Consider the following 19,746-nt stretch of genomic DNA (forward strand, 5'->3'; position numbering starts at 1 on the left):
ATAAAAAATATACTAACAGAGTTAAATGAGAAAAACAAACAAACAAACAAACAAAAAAAAAAAAAAAAAAAAAAAAAAAAAAAAAAGAGCACAATTTTCTGAGTCTAGTAAGATAGAAAACCTGCACAAACCAAGGTCCTATCTTGTCCACACCAGTATTACAGCCATGGCTGTAAGGATCTACAATGATGCCTACATCAGGGATTCTTGTCTTGTTTGAGGTCCCCTATGTCTTGGCAGAAGAGAAGAAAGGAAACAGATGTTATCTATTTTCAAAGGATTGAAACAAGGATAGAAACAAATTCTCCCTGTGACTTTTCAGCCACTGTCCTGATGCCAGTTTTAATTAGCCAACAAATAGAGTATCATTAGAAACATACAGCTGTTCTCTACAGAAACGGCAGTGGCCCTGGCCTAGCAACATTCAGACATCACTAGCTGGTTGCCAAAATGTTAGGAGACTGGCTTAAAGTCATAATTCTCTATTTTCATTCTGTTAAACTCTCACTTTGGAGGTTCATTTCTTCAACAGGAATCTTTAATTTGCCTCAGGGATTCAATACAAAATATCTTACATTCACAGGAAACCTCCCAAAGCTTTTCCTCGACATCTCTCATCCTCTTGAGCACTCTCCCACACTTCCACCTCCAGAAGTACATCACAGCTCGTTGTCTGGAAATAATTCCTTGCCTGGTATTTATCAGCCCACTCCTGCCTGAGCAACACGTTGTCTTTACTCTAGTCTTGTCCCTATACCTTGTCTTTGCTCATCCTCTCTTGCAGGTGAGCCCTGGTTTGCTGTGCTCTCAAACTAACGCCGACATTGTCTTTGTTGACATGGTAGGTGATGGATGCTACTTTCTCTGGATTCCTGTTCTCCTCCATTTTTTGCATTTGCCTGTTTCAGGACATTGTGTGGCTTCAGCCATAGTAGTCATTCCACTGTGCTGGCAGTAGAGAGGACTGATGCCCTAGCTGCTGAGTCTCCTTGTAGCACTTGAGAGACCAACAAGTGGGGTAAGGTTTCCTCTGCACATCACCTCTATATGACTTCAGCCTACACCTTTCCTACATATCCACAATTTATTTTAAAAACTACTGACCTTAAAAGTCAAGTCCCTGTGTTCAAGGACACAGTCCTATGTCGTTATTTCACATTCCTCTCTGAACACCAGTTCTTGGGATGTAGAGGCCTCTTCGGTCCTTGGTAGCATTTTTCCTTGCTTCCATGTGTCTTTAAGAAGGGAACGGGGAGATTACACAGCATTAAGAGAAATGTTGGTAGGCATGAGAGTCAGGGCATACAAAAAGACACCTAAAAAGTCTGCATTTTCTACAAGTCCTCTGTACACAGACTACTTATTTCTGTGTGGAGATCAGCATTTGGCCTGAATGCATTACTTAGCTAGTACAATGTAGTGCTCAAAAACTCATCCCAGTGAGTACATGCCCTAAATATATTATATTATATTATATTATATTATATTATATTATATTATATTATATTATATTATATTAAATATATCCAGGGTCTTCTACACTGAGCTGTAACCCAGACTGCTACATCAGGACAGCAAAATCAGCCATTATCCTCTGGTAATAGGCATTTGCCATTTTTATCACTGATGCGACGACAGGTAATCAAAGACGTATAAAAGACTTCTAGTGATTTAATCAATCCCACCTCTGGCACAGGCAGGGCATTATCTCTGCTACTGTTTTGACACATCCCTCAGACTGAAGGCCCCACGAGAGCCCCTGTATGTGAATTTAACACAGTTCCAAAGCAGAGAGAGAAGCAGGGAAGGTCTCCTTTGCAGCTGATTACAGCTCAGTCCCCTGAACAGACAACTTGCTAGGAATGGGATGCCAACAACCAGCAATGACATTCACTTCACTGTTTCATGTGAACCCCACATAATCCTGCATGACCCTCTGTTATATTTTTAATTTTCATGTGCTGAAACCAAATGCCATCCATCCCTTCTTTTAGAATAGGCAGTGCCTGGGAAGATAGGATGTGCAAAACAGAGACAGAGCCAAACAGTGCCAAGCAAGGCACCTTTAGACCTTTCCACCTATGCTGACTTCAATCACCTTCTGCATTTCAATGCTGGTAAATGTCCACATTTCCACCTGCTGTTTCAGAAACTGCAGAAACTCTACAGTGCTACACAGCACTACAAAATACAGGTGGAAATGTGCCACATCCCACTCTCGCCTTCATTTGCCTCCCACATTCAACATAAAGAGCACCGTGGGCTGGGATCGTAAATGCCTCTAAGATAATTGTGGTGGCTGAAGTCAAATACATTCTTGAATGAGTCTCCATCCTCACTTAAATTGTTCTTTGCCTTGCATAGAAGTGAATGGCTGTTTGGCCCTCTATAGACCATCCATACACATCGCATTTTTGTAGTCCCCTTTTCTGAAGATTTTTGCATTCTTCCTGTTAGCTGTTATATTTCAAAGTATTGTAGACAAAAGTTATAAATAATTTCAGGTTATACAATGTACTACAATCTTTTTGCATTGATTTTCCCCATTTAAGTCAAAATATAGCATGGAAGAACATAGTGTGTTGCTCGTCACGTATATTGGTTAAATGCACTGCAAACTTATATGAAATGATGTATAATGTTAGAAGAACATGTCTGCCTTATTTAATTTTAAATACAGATAGTGGTGTAGGAAAAGATCTTTCACATGTCTGTAGTATCCTCTTTTGGGGAAAAAAAAAATAAAGTTTTCATTGAGGACACATAAAGGCATAACACGGGGCAGAAAAATATTAACTTTTCATAATAATAATTAGGGCACAAGTGTAATGAGCTTTCTTTGAGAAAAAAACTTTGAGAACTCACCCTTGGAGACAGCAAAGGGGCTGAGTTCAGTGGCCCAGCTCTGCGCGGTGTTTAACGTCATGTTTAAGCATTTGGGTGTTAATTTTCAGTTGGCTTTGTAATTAAAAAATCTGAATAACATCATTGCTCTGTAATCCCAGCTGTGATACGACAACAGCAAACTGTTTAGAGATTTTCATTTTCCTTATAAAAGTAACTTCGTATGTAAAGAAACACCTCGGATCCAGAAATCGCCCTGTCAGAAGTGACTTGTGAACGCAGTAAAATCGGAATCCCTTGCGCTCTTTCTCAGGCACAAGCAGTGGCAAACCAGGAGCCAGACAAGACGTCTGCGATGGTTTATGACAAGTGCTGACAACCTGGTGGGTGAGAGGGAGCAGGGGCTGGGAGCATGCTCGGTGCCACGCATCCCATCCCGGCTGGGGCTCTGCAGGAGGGCAGCTGCGAGGGGCCCAGAGCAGAGCACGGCTCCATGGCCACACTCGTCCCCTCACCCATCCCATCCCCTTCGGGCTCCGAGGATGTTGTTCCTGCTCTGTGTCATTCTTCTGTTAGGAATCAAAGGTAAGACCACTTCTCACTTAATTCTTTATTAGCCTGAGTGCCTTTTGGGACACATTAACAAGAAATTTCATTTAAAGTGAGGAATCGGTAATGAATTTTCATTTGCATGATTTCGTTAAACTTTTTTATTTTTATTTTTTTTAAGTTTAAAGCAGGTGAGAAAATCTGATTTTGTAAAATGATTGAATTGCCCAACCAGGTTGCTTTAAATTTTGATTAAATTTATCGGCCACAAAACTAATTGATAAAGCCATGCTTTTTCAAAAAATACCTAATGTAATGAAACATTGTTGTGATCAGCAAGCTTCACCTCTGTATCATAGCACATTTTCTACATATTAGGTGAAAAAAAGGAAGCATTTAACTTAGCAACTAAGTTTTCATGGGTATTTCCCAATTTAAGCAAAACTTGTGGTAATTCAGTGAAGCAAATCTTTTCAGTATAAGCAAATTAAAAATAGAACGATACATTTAAGCAAGCATGTTGAATCTTAGAAACAATTGCCTAAAATATTGCTTCTATGAGAAAACTTATTTTCATTAGAAATACTAGTTTAGCGACAATATACAAGTGGAAGTTACAGTCTTTCCTTTAAACAAATTTTCAAAAATTAAAACATTTCAGTTCCTACACACATTAATTTTTAATAATAATAAATAGTTTTCTTATGCTTATCAATTCTTGAAGCATTGTAGGAAAGTGAATAAATGGTTTTCACTGTAATTAGCTCATGAATGGCAATTCTTAAGCTTGTGGAAAGTTTTTTAATGAAATAGCATTTTTTTTTCTAATAATGTAGAGTGTTATCAAAGTGAGAAAATGAAACGGCAAGTGCATTACTAGGAAGAAAATAAATTAAAAAGAAAAATAAAATGCCAGCCTGTTAGAAATAGAAAACAAGTATGAGAGAATATATTATTTGTTCTGTAGACAACCTGTTATAAAGGAGTAGAATATGCAGGATTAGAAAGTATTGAATTTTATTAAATACTCTATTTAAAGATATCTACTTTTAAATTGCTGTTTTGCTTATCACTGAAGAACACTGTGCTAGTGTAAAATGTTTATTTTAATGTAAAGTTGTTTTCATTATCTTTCCAAAATTGACTTTAAGACAAAACATCTAGTGAGTCAACTTTCCATTCCATATATTGCTTTCATTGTCACAAGTCTGATTAGCTGAAATGAAAGTTAGAAGTAGCTTATTACAACCACCACCACCCCCCTTACTATCTTCCCTATTTACACACCATGAAATGAATCTTTATTTATTTGGGACAGTTAGAAAAAAATATTAATATCCCTTCTATTATTTCAAATTGCTTTTTCCATAAATAAAGAAGCAGACAAGCAAACGGCTGTATTACTAAAAGGTCATTATTTCTCAGCCGCTCCCCCTCCATAATAGACAATAAGGGCTGAGACAATTTTGCATCAGAGTGTTCAGACTAGAGAGGGACTGAGTCCACAGTGACACAGGTATAAGCAAGCATCGCAGGGAAGGGGATACGAGTCAGAGAGAGCTTTCCTCTCTTGTGTGTTTTGTCCTCACTGTGTTTCAGGAGGTACAGAAATATGAAGTGAATGACTGATGTGCCCCTGCACATTTTCAGTCTTGCCCCTTCCTCTGAAATGTTGCCAAAAATGTGTATATAGTAAGTATAGCAACTTTGGGAATATCACAAGATACGGTTACATCTGGGAAAGCCACATCTGCAGCAGGTCTGGAAGGAAAAACATCTATATTACTGCAAAATGGGTGTTGAATAGCGGCTGTTTAGTTATGGACTCTAAAATTCTTTGATACGTGACTCCACTTTAAAAGAGTGGGAAATATCACTAGATTACAAACACTCTTGGTATTTGAATGGCTGGTTAACCTTCAAAGCTTGCCCTTCGTATTTAGCGGGAATAAATCGATGCTGCTTAAAAAGGTGGTGTTTTACTGCCCTCTAACGGCTGACGACAAACAGCTCCCCCCCTTTATTTATTTTTTTTATTTTTTTGGTAGTTATTCCCCCAACTCTCTCTCCAGCAGCCACTGGGACACCAGGTGCTCCATCCAAAAGGAAGCCTTACATGTCAAGACCTGCGGAAAGTAATTGTGCAGCATCCTGGGCATGTTGGAGAAACAAAACTGGCATGCTGCTGGGTGGAAAGGGGGATATTCAAATCAGAGTCCTGCCTTTGTAATTAATGCTAATTAGCCAAGCTGTGCCTGAAACATCAGTGATTAAAATGTGAACACATGAATATGTCTCATCTGTCTGAATTGATAGGAAGCCCAGGAGGATCCTCTGGTGTGACTGACAGAACAGGCATCTCTAGCAGTGGGCCCTGACTTTATATATCACTGCCTAGTGATTCTATGCTTGATGAATTTAAGGATAAAATATTAAATCCCAGATTTTTTTAACTTTTTTATTTACCTTTTTTCTTTTCTTTTTAATGAACTGCTGTTCAGAGCAGCTATAACACCTCCTCAGTGAGGAACTGCTTCTCAGTGTTACGGTGCAGACCTTAATAACAGGGCCAATGCTTGCCAGTGATCAGTTCAGTTCTGGCAATAAAATATAAATAATAATAATAATAATAAATCCACTAGCTATTATAAATGTGACAATTAATCATTTTTAAGTGTCACACAACTACCAAGCATAAGTTATGGTATGACTCACTTTTCAACCAGGAGAAAGAATCACTTGGTAAAGGTGCCGTTCACTTCAAAGTGAGAGGTCAGGGATGATGTTTCCCTGTGGAGCACTGTGGATGAAGAGGCTGTCACTGTAATAAATACAGGAACCCTAAAGCAAGCAGGTTTTAGGTTCATGTGAAAAAAAAAGATTACGAGTGCTTTTTTTTTTTTTTTTTGGTAGATTTTTTTTAAATATCACAAATGATGGTCTATAATTTGCACTGTTTTAATCCTGCTCACCATTCAGACCATTACATGGATGTTTAACATGGACAATGCACATAACTTCAAAAATGTTATGGCACAAGTTCACAGAATCACACAGAATCACAGAATTTCTAGGTTGGAAGAGACCTCAAGATCATCGAGTCCAACCTCTGACTGTTCACCAGGTATCTCTTTTTCTGTGGTTTGAATCTACAGAGTACTTTTTTTCCATGGAAAATTTGGTACAAAACCAACTCTTCCTTTTCCCAGCTAGAAAAAAAACATTGGTGGAAAAGAATAATTAAGAAAACTTAGGTATGTGCACATTTTTGTGTGTGTATTAGTGTGTGTTGAAACAGGAACATTGAAACAGGATCCAGAAATGTAACAGTTTCTGTTTCCATTTCTGATTATTTTTCTAATCCTATGTTCTTATGATTCATTTTTGTTTCATTTTTGTTTTTATGATTCATTGTTGTTTATCGTCTCTTCCTTCCTGAGCAATGCTGAACTTAACCATAGCTGAGCTTCAGCTGAGCCCCTAATCAATAATCTGATTTCAGTGACTTTGAAGCTAAGTGAAGCAAGCTGGTCTGCCTGCTCTCACACTGACCTGAGAGCGCTGACAACAGGATCAAAAAGGCTGTTGTCACCTGAAAAGTGCCTCAATTATGTGCATTATAACAGCTCCAAGCAGTGTTAATTCAACAAGGAGCTTCCAAAAAAAAAAAAAAAAGATTTTATCCCTCTAAAATCTTGTCTTAGTGCAATGGACATTTGCAGAGAATGTTTTGGGTTTTTTTTTTTCTGCTTTAAACAAAACTGTTCTTACAACCACAGCTACTGAGCCGACGTACTTTGCTTGTGCTATTAAGTTTGCAATCAATTTATAGACTTGTTCTATTAAAGTACGTTGAATAACAGCAGCATGCTTGAGGACTGTGCACATATTGCATGAACCCAGCTGATCCTCAGTAATGTGCAATATCGTTTGGTCGATTTGTGCCACTCAGAAATTTATGGCAAGAAACAGGGGGAAATCTGCTAGTAACCAGAGGAGGAGCAGCTCCATCATAGGCAGAAATTTGAAGACGGAATTTTATCACATGGTGAACAAAGGAGTGCTCTTACGGTATTATTGCTTTGAAAGCAAAGCTTCCACTTTTATCTGTAGCTATTCATCAGCCAAAGTGCTGTTTGTGGGGTAGTAAATCATGAGTCTAAGCAAACTGCTCCATCCAGCACTGCAGACGCTGATGAGAGAGGATGCGATGCCCACCAGATCCTGAGCCTTACTGGGAAGTGGGAAAGGAGCAACTGCATCTACCAGGGCTGTAAATACACCATGCTTGATGAACGAACAAATTAAGACAAGTTACAATGAATGTAGAGACAAAGAGAAAACTGAAGAAGCCCCTTCTGTTTGGGTAGCAGCTGATTTCTTGTCCATGAGAGCAATTAACTGAATGCTGGGAGTGAAGAGAGGCTCAGGTTGAATTTTCCATCCACCACCCCACATGCAATCTGCTGTGGTTTTGCTTCTCTTGAGAGGTCAGGGACACAACTCAGTCCCCTGGAAAGAAAATGTCAGGCCATACTGAGCATATATGTGAAGTTTGAAAAAATGCTTCATAACAATGCTTTGTCTGTCCCATGAATACAAGAAGAAGGCTTTTTCCAGTCCAACTTTTGTGCAATATCTGACACATGAAAAAATGGGTTAAAAAATACTGACAGTGGCATAAGAACTTTGATAAAAACAGTAAATTATCACAGTTTAATTGCAATATTATTCAAAATAGTCATATACAAAGATGCATGGTTTTACCAGTCTGTATCAATGTTTTGGGTCCCAGGAAGAGCCTTCAGAAACACCAGTCTACAGCTTTTCCTCTGTCTTCCAAACAACACAATAAGAGGATGTTAGCAGTAACTCACTTCAAAAGGCAAAGCATATCTTGATGAGATTTTTTTCCAAAATGAAGAGAAATTGGATATCAAGTCTCAGCTTGGACTTGACTACATATTTCATCTCCTCTTGTCTTGTGCCTTAACCCCAATTCTTTGTATCATACAAAAAGTACTATCATTAGGAGAGCATTATTTAGATAAAACTAAAACATATTCACTTGTTAAAGATCACTGTTTAGCTGTACTTCTGCTCTTTCTATATGTGCTGGTGCTATATAGCCCCTAATTGTCCATTGGCCTCATAGGAATTGGATTACCTCACTTTGTTTTAGTAATTTCTGCCTGCAATTTCATCCCATGTATTTCATTTCAGTCTTGTGTATAGTTCCCTAGGGGTCTCGTGTGTCTAAATTCAAATTCAGCATGGCTGCCTTTGCAAGCTGGGTCCACAGGCATCTCCATCAGTTCAACTGAGATCATAATCCAATTTGCTTTGTCAAACTTGAATTACACTTTTCAAAGAATTTGCTAAATAATAAAAACAAATAAATAATTTAAAAAAAAAAAAAAGCTGCACAATGCAAAGTGCTTTACTATGTTTTGTTTATTCTGCTTTTTTTTTTTTTTTTTTTTTTTTTTGAGCAATAAGAAAAGGGTTTTCTTTTACTAGATTTTCATAAAATCTCCTGAAAGCTTTGTGGAAAGAAAGAAGCGCTTTTGCAAATGCTCCATAGCTCTAATGGAATAATATAGCAGATTTCCTGCAAATGTTCTGCAGAAATGCAGTCTTCTGTTACGTGTGCTGATACAGGAAATAAAAACTACTATCTTGCTTTTAACGTCTTGTCTGAATCAGTGATTTACAAGACTATAAATCTAATTGAATTATTGCAGATATATATATATTTCAAAAGTAAAGTGATAAATCTGATACCACTCTTTGCAGATTCATATCAGAATTTGACTTGCAAATTGCTCAGAGATTTTACTGCAGTTGTGTGCAGTAAGTCTTACAAGTTGCATCTCTCTGATGTGCAAGTGAACACTTCTCTATTACCTACCTGCCTTCAGCACGGGAAGTGGCTTTCCACATGCTCTGGCTGGAAATTCTCTCTCCACGTAAGACTTCCATCTCCCTGTGCCAGGAGCACCAAAACTCCATTGCCCTGTCCACCCACTTACATGTTTTACAACGTAATGTTCACACCAGCAAGGAATCAGTCTACCAGGAAAGGATACTGATAAGCATATTACTTATTTATTTAATTATTTATTTTTTGGCTAGCAATGTGTTCAGCAGATAAAGGAAAAGAGAGAAGAAAAGCAAACAGACCCTTTTAGATGTCTCTCCTAGATTCCAGATGGAGAAAGCCATTTCTAGATGATGCTATAACGAATTAAAATGACATGTAACATACTTCAAAGTGTAAAATGAAATTGCTCTGTCACATGCAGTGGTTGTAGCTTCATCATTTTTTATATACTCTGTTCTAGAGGAAATGTCTTTCCATATTTTCTCAGAGTCCTGCTTGATGGAAGGCGTTTCTGTTGACGTGGTCTGCCAAAAGGGTTATTTTCCATGTGGAAATCATACAACGTGCCTCCCACGGGCATTTCACTGTGATGGCATAAATGACTGTGAGAATGGTGCAGATGAGGAGAACTGTGGTAAGTACAGCAACAGCTGTAAGTGTGCAGAAACGAAATCTAGCTGTGGCATGTGTTCCTCCAACTAATACACATGGAATCTCTAACAGCCTTCAGATGATCTGCAAGCCTGACAAGTCTGGGGTTTTTAGTGTGATTGAATATTTTAATTTCTTCAGTGAATGAGGAAATTACACCATGCTGGTCAGGATGCCGGCTGGCATGCTGACACCATGCCAACTGACTAAAGGCATGCCCCAGGCGGACTCCAGTGGTGAAAATCCTGCACAGTCCTCTGCTGTGGAGAGGGGGTAATCACTGTGTGGGGAATCCTTCAAAGTGGATGCATGGGCTCCCGCAGATAAATAGGGGTTCTTAGACTCAGTAAGGCTTTTCAAGAGCAGATGATTTTAAGTATTTTAAGAGTTTTAGTTATATACATATGTCAGTATATGTACATGAGCACATATGAACTTGGAGGTGGTCATACCACCATTCCTCTTATTGATCTCCATGTTTGCTCTCAATCCAAAAGAGCTATGAAGAAGTGAGGTCAATGAGACTGATCTCCTTTTTTGGGCTAAGAAACGATCCCTGTTTTGCAGCATGTTTCCCTCTACATCACATTCAAGTTGTGAGACTCTAAAACATGTTGGGTCAGAAGCTAATGTGTCAACTCTGCTGTCATCTCCTGCTTTGTATCCTCCCTCCGACCTATTTCCTAGTGTAGTTCTTACATCGCTTTCACTTCTTTTTCTTCTTTCTAGGTATTCCAAACCACCCTCCTGTGCCTCTTTCCTTCTTCTTTACCACCACCCCTCACTACCATCTTTGAATGGGGTCCTTTGTATTTGTGACTTTCCATGTGGCACATTTCCAGTGCCATTACCAACTCCAAAATTCACCTTGGCGTACTAACACTGATTGCTCAAAGACTGATATTCTTTGTATAAAATAGAGATTCCTATCTTCTGCCAACCTATTAAAAATTCTATGCTATACAAACATTAACTTGTTTTCTCTCAAATACAATATAACTTGTAAAACTGCCTATTCATTTCACTGTTCCATACTTGATCTGTACTCATTATTTTCCATGGTTTGTATGAAACCTGAGGTCACCATTTGTATTCATTTACTTGAAATTGGTGTAAACTTCCTGTTTTTTACTGAATCACTTTCTATGTTTTCATTCCTGTCCTAAAATACTCCCATTATCATGTACATTTTCACTGTAAATAATTTGTAACTTTCCATGCTATACCATGTACTACAGGATGGGTTTCTCTGCTATGTTAAGCATTTTATTTTAGCATTCACTTATTTTTTTGTCACAGAATCACAGAATCACAGAATCACAGAATTTCTAGGTTGGAAGAGGCCTCAAGATCATCGAGTCCAACCTCTGACCTAACGCTAGCAGTCCCCACTAAACCATATCCCTAAGCTCTACATCTAAATGTCTTTTAAAGGCTTCCAGGGATGGTGACTCCACCACTTCCGTGGGCATCCCGTTCCAATGTCTAACAACCCTTTCGGTAAAGAAGTTCTTAAACTTCTTGTCAACACATCTAATAATATTTTGCATCATCTTTAGATTTCTCTCTGTCATGGTCATAGTCTGGTGCACTTCTGACATTCCACTTGCATGAGATTTCTTAATTTGGGTTTATAATAGATATTCATAATCAACAAAAAAGACGATCAAAACAATCATTTTGAAGATTTACTTTTGCTTACATCCCATATCAGAAAACAGACAGAAAACAGATACACCCCACAGTCAAAATACATGTTCTCTGGTATTAATGTTCTGGTTTTCATTAAAAGTTGATGTAGAATTTAAAGTATAGATGACAAATATTAACACTTCTTATAGGAGATAACAGTGGATGGGCAAGTATCTTTGATATGGTTCGTGGAAAGCCTAATTATCTGGATTTATCAGAAGAATGCTGTAAGTAATTGCTGCTTTTTCCATTTCATTGCCATTCTGACTTAATTCTAAGTGCACTATAACACCCTTATTAGTATCCTCACACTATTTTACATTTCTAAGACTTTTCACTGCATATACATATTTACTATAATTATAGAGATATCTGGAATTTTAGATGAGCTCAGGGAACTCCTTTGGCTTCCCAGAGCTTTTTGCACGCACACCAGGCAGAGCAGAGTGAAGCTGTGTGGAGTGTATTTGTTAGTGCCAGGTTGCAGCTCTGCAGACTTGCTGGAAAATAGTAATTAAATTTTTGAAAACTTTTGGAAATCTAATAATTGTTTTCATCTCACTCTGGAACAAAAGAAAAAAGAAAGGTTTCTTTGTGAAGCTTTTTTTTTTAAAAAAAAAAAAAAAAAAATCTTGAATTGGTTTACATTAAACCCTTCTAAAATATTTTTCTTGCCTACTGATGAGGAGTCATAAGCCCCAAAGCCCCAGCTTAGTCAAAGTAGTACAGTTCTGAGACAGCTCTTCAGAAGGACTGCCAAGGAGGGGCAGCCAAAAAGCCTTTAATTGCAGCAAGCAAGGACAGCATTGTGGCAAGAAAGAAGCAAGTTTAGATGCTGTGTTCCCGCTTGTCTGCACTAAAATCAAAGCATCCAGTTTCTCAGTGAGTTGTAGTGACTTTAACTAATCTGCATTCTCTGTCGAAACTGTTGTATCAGCAATTTCTCAGACGTTCTCATTTGTGTGTTATCTATATATTTATATATATAGAGAGTATATCCTGTCTTTCAGTTAACCTTATTGCAGCTGGTACTGTATTTATGGAGAACAGGATTTTAAATTTGACTTATGTTTTACCTGTGTTTGAGTTTATTATGTGTAAATTACTGCAGTCTTAGGAAGCACAGCAGCATCTTTTAGAGCCTTCCTGACAGGTGGACCTTACAAAGGTAATTTGGGGAAGGGGGCATGTTAGACATCTTAATGTCCAATTCCTTTCTAAAAAGGGGTCTTAGAGTGACACCCCATCTGATCAGAAGTACTTCGTGGGTGTAAGACATATATATGTAAAACACTCCCTCAGTAATTCATTTTCCTAGGTCTCCAGCAATACCCAGAAGGCTGCAGCTGCATGGAAACAGAACTGGAATGTGCTGGAGTTAATCTGAAGTCTGTCCCACTTGTTTCAAGTAATGTAACTGTCCTGTAAGTGGAGTCCCTTTTGCTCCCCAACATAAAGCTGTACTAGAAACGAAGATATGCCTGAACATACTTTGCATAGTGCTGAACTCCCAAATGTGGGCCCTCTGCACTCAGAGACTGCAGAAAAGAGCAGCCCACTATAGGTACTTACTAGGGATTTACCAGTATGTAGTGAATGCTGTGAGTGTTTGGCTACAAGGTCCACTTCAGGATGGAATTCATTTGACAAAATATATGTGTGTCAGCAGTGTAAACCAGTCATCTAATACAGGTCGTAGGAATTGCACACAGACTGTGTTTACTTCTCTCCCCTACAGAGAGTTTGGGTGTTAGCTGAGAAGAGGATTTTGCACTGTCCACGTTACAATTAGGCGAGTTGAATGCCACTTGGGTTTGTCATTCCTATTGCTTCAAGTCTGTGGGCCCCAGGGTGCTCACTAAAGATCACTGGTTGTGCAGCCAGCGCTTGGGTAATGGGCACCCACCAAATATTGCTGAAGTTACCGCAGCAGGAATTTCAAGATTGTTGCTTCTTAATGATGACTCAGAGCTCCCTATTTCAGCTTGCCAGCTCCAGTTTTACAGGCTGTGAAAACGTATGTAAGGCTGAATCCTTGGTAGCATGGGAAATTCCCAAAGATCTGCCTGGATCAGCAAAGGGAAATATTTAGAAGAGGCCAGTCCTAAAACTGAGTAAAGAAGTTGGATGGCTTTCAGTTAGCTTGCTCAAGTGGTCAAGTGCATTTGCTTTACAAAGAGATCAAAGTGAGAACTGTCCCTCCCAGCTAATCCTGGGAGGGCACTGAAGCTTCACCTGGGGATTCAAACAATGAGGATGGATGACAAAGAAGCTGAGGAGGCTACCAGGCTTCCCAGGCAGTGTGATGCACCCAAAGTAATGCACCCAGTGTTAAGAAATGCAATGCAATGCACCCAAAGACTTTTAGACTCTGAGCCTGTGTTTAAACATCAGTTACTGATTACTTTTAGGTCACTCGCACACAACCAGATCCATTCTCTTCCAGATGAAGTTTTCAGCAAGTACACAAAGGTGAAGAAAATGTAAGTATCTTGACAGTTTATTAAAGCATTACATGAGTCCAGGACTGCATGAAATGCATAAAATCAATGCACAGTCACCTCTGTGTTCACTTTTTAACAGTAATGCACAGCACGTGCTTTCAAAATTGATGTTTTGATCATGCTGGTCTGCCAGTCTAGCTGGATAGGCACAGATGTGAGCAGCTTCATACACAGAGATCTGGTCTCAGTCCCTGGCACAGAAAAATAAGTAAGCAGAAAATAAATCTGCCAAATAAGCACTACTGCCGTTTGGTGATGAAACTGCAACTTACTGTTTTATAAGGTTAAATAACACATCTTTTAAATTTTTCCCTTTTCTTTCTTTTTTGATGCCTCAACACCATGGAAACCAAACACAAATTATGAAATTAGCTGCACACATGGCAAGTTCTACTATGTAGTCAGTCCTCTCATAGATCACTGGTACATTTTTTCAAGCTGGATGGTGTCTTCCATGTTCTTTATATAGTAAGTGGCCTTCTTATTGGAATTTGACTTGGAGGGCTTCCAATACAACTTCCTCCAAGTTCCTGTAGGAACCAGTCTGCCTTCCACTGAGTTATGAAGAAGGGAGATATTTGGATATTATGAGGTAGAATGACTTGTATCCTTTTTAAATATGGCTGTTGTTAATAACAAAAATAAAAAATAAGAATCAATCAATCAGTCAGCACTGTAATTGGCATCTCCCTCAAATAAATTCTTACGGGATTAAGGTATACATATAAAGCTAGCAAATATGTGGTCTGCATGAGAAAATGGACAAATATAAGGGTAAAAATTCATATGACAGACATATGATAAAACCTCATTAAAAACAAACAAACAAACAAAAAAACATAAATACACAATATTTGAGCTCACCTTTTGTTTTGGATTGGATAGTGTATGCCTTTTGCTAGATAATTCCTAATGACAGCTCAAACCACCAGAAGAGATTAGCAGCCTTCAAGAATTGCCTTTCCATGGGAAAGGACTGTATAATTTGAAGAGTGGGCAGGGTGCTAACCAATTTTATATAAACAAAATATACATGCCACTAATTTTCAGCAGAGGTGCGTCACCAGATTCAATGTACATTAACACAAGTGTCAAGAAGGATGGCCTCACTATTTTTTACATTTCATAAAATTCAAAATAGTATGCCTGCACCCTCGAACAATATTGGCTTTTCTCTCCAGCCTCCAGTGCTTTCTATTTTGCACCTTCTTTTTTATACCCTATGATATTCTATTCCAATAGCATAATCAAGAAATGAGAATGACACGACCGTGTATTGAATAGCTTCACAGAAGTCATTAGAAAGTTCTGCTCTGGTGGAAAATACTGAATCTGACTTCAGTGGTATTACATCAGGCATTAATTTAGCAGTGTGCTTTAAATGGCAGAAGGGGATAAATAGGGGATTATAAAATATCTGCAATTGTAAGAAGTTAATAAGACAAGATTATCCTGTTTTTCTTACCTTTTCTATACTAGATTTCTACAAAACAATTGCATCCAGACAATATCGAGGAGAGCATTCTTTGGACTATACAAACTTCAGAAATTGTGAGTACAGTATTGACCTAGTTTTGCCTTTTTATATCACACCCTGCTTCTTGGATATCACAGAGCAAACATCCTTCCAAAAAAAATGGGAAGTTGCATCAAAACTTCCACCCTTCAGTCTCATTCAAACACAATTCAGCATATTTTAGTAGCTTAAGAAAGGTGTTAGAAGTCAGCAGTCCCTGTATTTTAACTCCTACTGTGACTCTAATTGAACTCTGGGACAAAGACAAATCACTGAACTTCTTTCTTTATCCTCACTCACCCATTATAAACTTCATTTGGTATGTGTACCTGACAGCGCCTCATTAGTTGATTTTCACAAAGCGTGTTGGCTAAATTATTCAGATGTTGGTATTTGTAGCATTTTTACACAGTATTTCTCAAAATCCAGGTACTTCCAACAGATGATAAAATCTCAGTGCCTTTGAAAATCAGGCTAATCTTACAGGCTTCTTATCAAGTTTGGAATAAAAAACTACAGTTATTGACATTTTGACAGATCAATGTGTATTAATGCATAGTGGTTTTTTACTACATCTGTCTTGATCTGAAATAGTGTATGTATAAGACCTAGGCAAAAGTTGTCCATTGCATCACAGCAAAACATATCTACCCCTGTGCAGCACAAAACTATTCATAAAACACATTTTTAATGCTTTACCAAGCATCATTCCACATATAAAATATTAAAAAGCATTAAGTCAAATGCTATTGCCCTTGCAGTAGCAGACAGCCTTTTATGAGATAGTAACCTTAAAATACAGCATTTTAAAATCCAGCATTGCCTGTCACAGTTGTTTATCTTTCTGGTTGCTCTCATCATGTCTGAATGTTTTTGGCTTCCTCTCTTTAAAATTAGTCTACCAGGTTTGAGATAGCATTATTTTAGTTCCAGCGTTATACTCTTTGTCAACAGGTATCTCAGCCATAACTGCATCACCAGCTTGAAACCTGGGGTATTCAGAGATCTACACAAACTGAAATGGCTGTGAGTACCCATTTTCTCCTTGTCTGTAAAAGTATTATTAATTTCTAGCAACATATGCATATCTGGCTTTGGTCTAAAAGGAAAGAAACAAAGCAGTAAATCTATGTTTGTACATAGCATTCTGTACAAAAATATTGTGAAAGATTACAGCCTGCAATTCCTTATTGCTGTTACAAAGACTACATTTCAATTTTTGGAAGTCTAGTTATTCTGGGTCCATTTTCTAGGCCTAGTGATTCTGGAATTGCAGACAAGAAGCTTCCTTGTGGTTTGCTCAATTTGTCCTTTTTTTTTGCTGTTTCCTTACAAGGACCATTGATATAGAAAGAAAAAAAAAAAAAAGAAAAAAGAAAAAAGAAGAAAAAAAAAAAAACTATTCTTTCTTTCCAGAATTCTGGATTATAACCCAATAGCGAAAATTTCACAGCAGTTATTTACTGGCCTAAAGTCTTTGTTTTTTCTGTAAGTATTGCTCTTACACATTTTCATATTGATATTGTTCAATACCCAAGTAGCTTTCCCTTCTATCTTTTTGTTTTTCCTCCAAATTCCTTCATTTTCCCAAGATTTCAAGCATATCCTTCATGAAGGAGTCACGCTTGCCAACTCCCAATACTTACCTATTCTAGATTCAAATGTGGATTTCTCAAAAGCATTTTTCACGCTAGGACCACCCTAATTATGTTTCAGTTAAAACTAAAGCACATTCTTGAAGTTGTAAAACTGTTTAGGATCATATCTCTTTTCCCTGAACACCTATAAGAAACTCATGATCTAAACTGAAAATTAGTGAGTACAACCTGGAGAAACCTAGCCTCTCCTTTTAGAAAATGAAGAGTATCTAGGTATTGAGATAATTCACCATGCAGATCCCACTGTGATGACTATAACAGAAATTCCATTTCAGACAGAGATTACAGTGCGCAGGAAGGAGAAATGATATCCTATAAGTTCCTTCCACCACCCTCAACAAGTAAATCAGCACCTGAGAAGTACAATCTCAGTTTCTCATAAAACATAGCAGCTGTTTTTATTAGTATCCAGGGAAATAAATCATTTGGTTTTGCTAGTGGAAAATGCATTTTTTTGCTACTTTGGCTCAGGGCAGAGAAGATGAAAAACTTTGCATCTTTAATTAGTCAATGACTCAAGTATCTCAGCTAAGCTCCTGGTAGGCAGCTGCGGCCACCAAAGCTGGCATTAGTAACTTGGAGAATTGAAATACCGCCCTACCCTTATCCTCCGTACCCTTACCAGCTCCCATGGGAAAGAGCTTGAGAAAGGTCAGAGCACATGTGGAAAACCTACAATACCAGTAGTGAGGATTTAACTTTTTTAATGGACACATGGTTTTGTTTGTTTGTTGGTTTGTTGTTGGTTATGTTTTTAAGGGATGGTGGCGGGGCGGGTTGATCAAATCAATATGATTCAACATATTTCTCAGTCAATGTATCCATTGCTTATTAAAGAAAAAAAAATATTAAGAACTAGCAATTATTTTTCTGATACTAAACATGTTTTGTTACTGGCAACTTACTCTTTTTTTTGTTCTTTTTTTTTTTTTCTTTTTCTTTTTTTTCTGTAGTTCTGTAAAATCTAAATTTGCCTTAAGTTTTAAAGCAATGTAACTAACCTAATCTTGGAATTTTCTCAAAAGTTTACATTTGCATATCTTTCTTACACTTACATATTTTGCTGTGAAGTATGATAAAACATCTTGTTTTCTAACCATGTTTTAATTTATGAAGATCAATGATAAACAATTCACTTGAGACTCTTCCTAAGAAGATCTGTAGTGAAATGCCTCTTATTAACTGGATGTAAGTAAATCATGTGAAAGTTTCCTTTGCTAAATTATTGTATCATTTTCTGTGAAGACAGAAATTCATCATTTTTTTATTCTGTTAGTCCAAGCCAGGTGTGACATTCTAAAAACAGTAGAGCTTTTGCCAATGTTGAACCTCATGTTGTCTCAAATGCCTATCTGAAAGATACCACAGTTCTCTGCCAACATAAACTTTTAGAGCTGCTTCTTGTTCTCATGACTCTCATGAGCTTAACAAAATTCTGTCTTTCACTTCAGTTTACCAAAGAAAATGAAGTAAGTTATTGTGAATATGTTTACCCTAAGCATAACTTAGGATAAAATAGACATACGTTGCAATTAGATGTAAAATCTCCACCTAGTGGCCTCTATTTATTCTGGTATACAGACTACATATGAGAAATGAAAATGTATTACTTTACTATTGCTGAAAGGGTTGGTGAGCTGGGCCATAAATAAAGATGAAATCACAACAAAGAAAGGGCTATACTTTTTTAGATCTAGGTAATAAATTAGGGTTAATTTTGGAAGAAATAAAGGAGGGACATAAAAAGGAGATTATGCAGGAGCTTGTACTCCCTCCTGCAAAATCATTCTACAACTCATGAATAACAGTTTCCTTATTGTTATTTAGGGATTTTGAAGGCAATCGTATTAAGACCTTAACTAATACCACCTTCCTAGAATGTGATGCGCTCACGGTATTGTAAGTAAAAGACATAAAAACAAAGCAATAAAAACCTTTTGCATATGTGTGACTCAGTTCTCAACACAGTATTTGTCTCAATATATAAAGCCTAATCAGGACAGTTGTGCTTTTGTCAGGGAGGTATTCTTTACCATTAAATGAATTATTGTAAGCATAGTCACATGGAGCATTTTGGCAATTGTCATGATATCACTTGTTTCAACAAAAAGAATAAGAAATAAGCATACTATATGCTTTCTGCCTTGTGACCAGATTATGAGTACCAGGCTTTTCAAACTCCATGAAGTCCTGGGACTCACAGTCTGATCACAAAGCAGACATAATACAGTATGCCTGAATCTCAACCTGCAGATGTTTTTTCTTGCTGAATTCATTCCTCCTTCAGACTGGCATATTCCCATGCAGGGGATAAGCAAAAAATATCATTGCTGATAAAATTAAATATTTTTGTATACAACAATAATGCACATTCTAACTTTTTTCATATTCAGCTACAGTTCATGTAATACAGAGGAAAGGAAAAACAGAATCTGAAGGGGGATCTGA

The 19,746-nt window shown here is 37.6% G+C and overlaps 1 protein-coding gene across 5 annotated transcripts in view; it reads left to right on the plus strand.

The window, feature by feature from the left end:
- Positions 1 to 3,340: 3,340 nt before the first annotated feature.
- RXFP2 (relaxin family peptide receptor 2) overlaps positions 3,341 to 19,746 on the plus strand; it is a 29,914-nt gene continuing 13,508 nt past the window's right edge. The window contains exons 1-9 of one of the 5 annotated variants that reach the window (XM_084506922.1): positions 3,341 to 3,429; positions 9,765 to 9,911; positions 11,770 to 11,847; positions 12,939 to 13,044; positions 15,604 to 15,675; positions 16,595 to 16,666; positions 17,057 to 17,128; positions 18,415 to 18,486; positions 19,126 to 19,197. In XM_084506922.1, coding sequence (XP_084363048.1) covers positions 3,387 to 3,429; positions 9,765 to 9,911; positions 11,770 to 11,847; positions 12,939 to 13,044; positions 15,604 to 15,675; positions 16,595 to 16,666; positions 17,057 to 17,128; positions 18,415 to 18,486; positions 19,126 to 19,197 — 734 coding nt within the window. In that variant the 5' untranslated portion in view covers positions 3,341 to 3,386. Of the gene's footprint in view, positions 3,430 to 9,764; positions 9,912 to 11,769; positions 11,848 to 12,938; positions 13,045 to 13,752; positions 14,104 to 15,603; positions 15,676 to 16,594; positions 16,667 to 17,056; positions 17,129 to 18,414; positions 18,487 to 19,125; positions 19,198 to 19,746 lie in introns of those variants that run through there. The other 4 variants (XM_084506925.1, XM_084506923.1, XM_084506926.1 and 1 more) reach the window with 4 other exon arrangements.

The sequence above is a fragment of the Aythya ferina genome (assembly GCF_964211825.1).
Source record: "Aythya ferina genome assembly, chromosome: 1".
Lineage (NCBI taxonomy): Eukaryota > Metazoa > Chordata > Aves > Anseriformes > Anatidae > Aythya > Aythya ferina.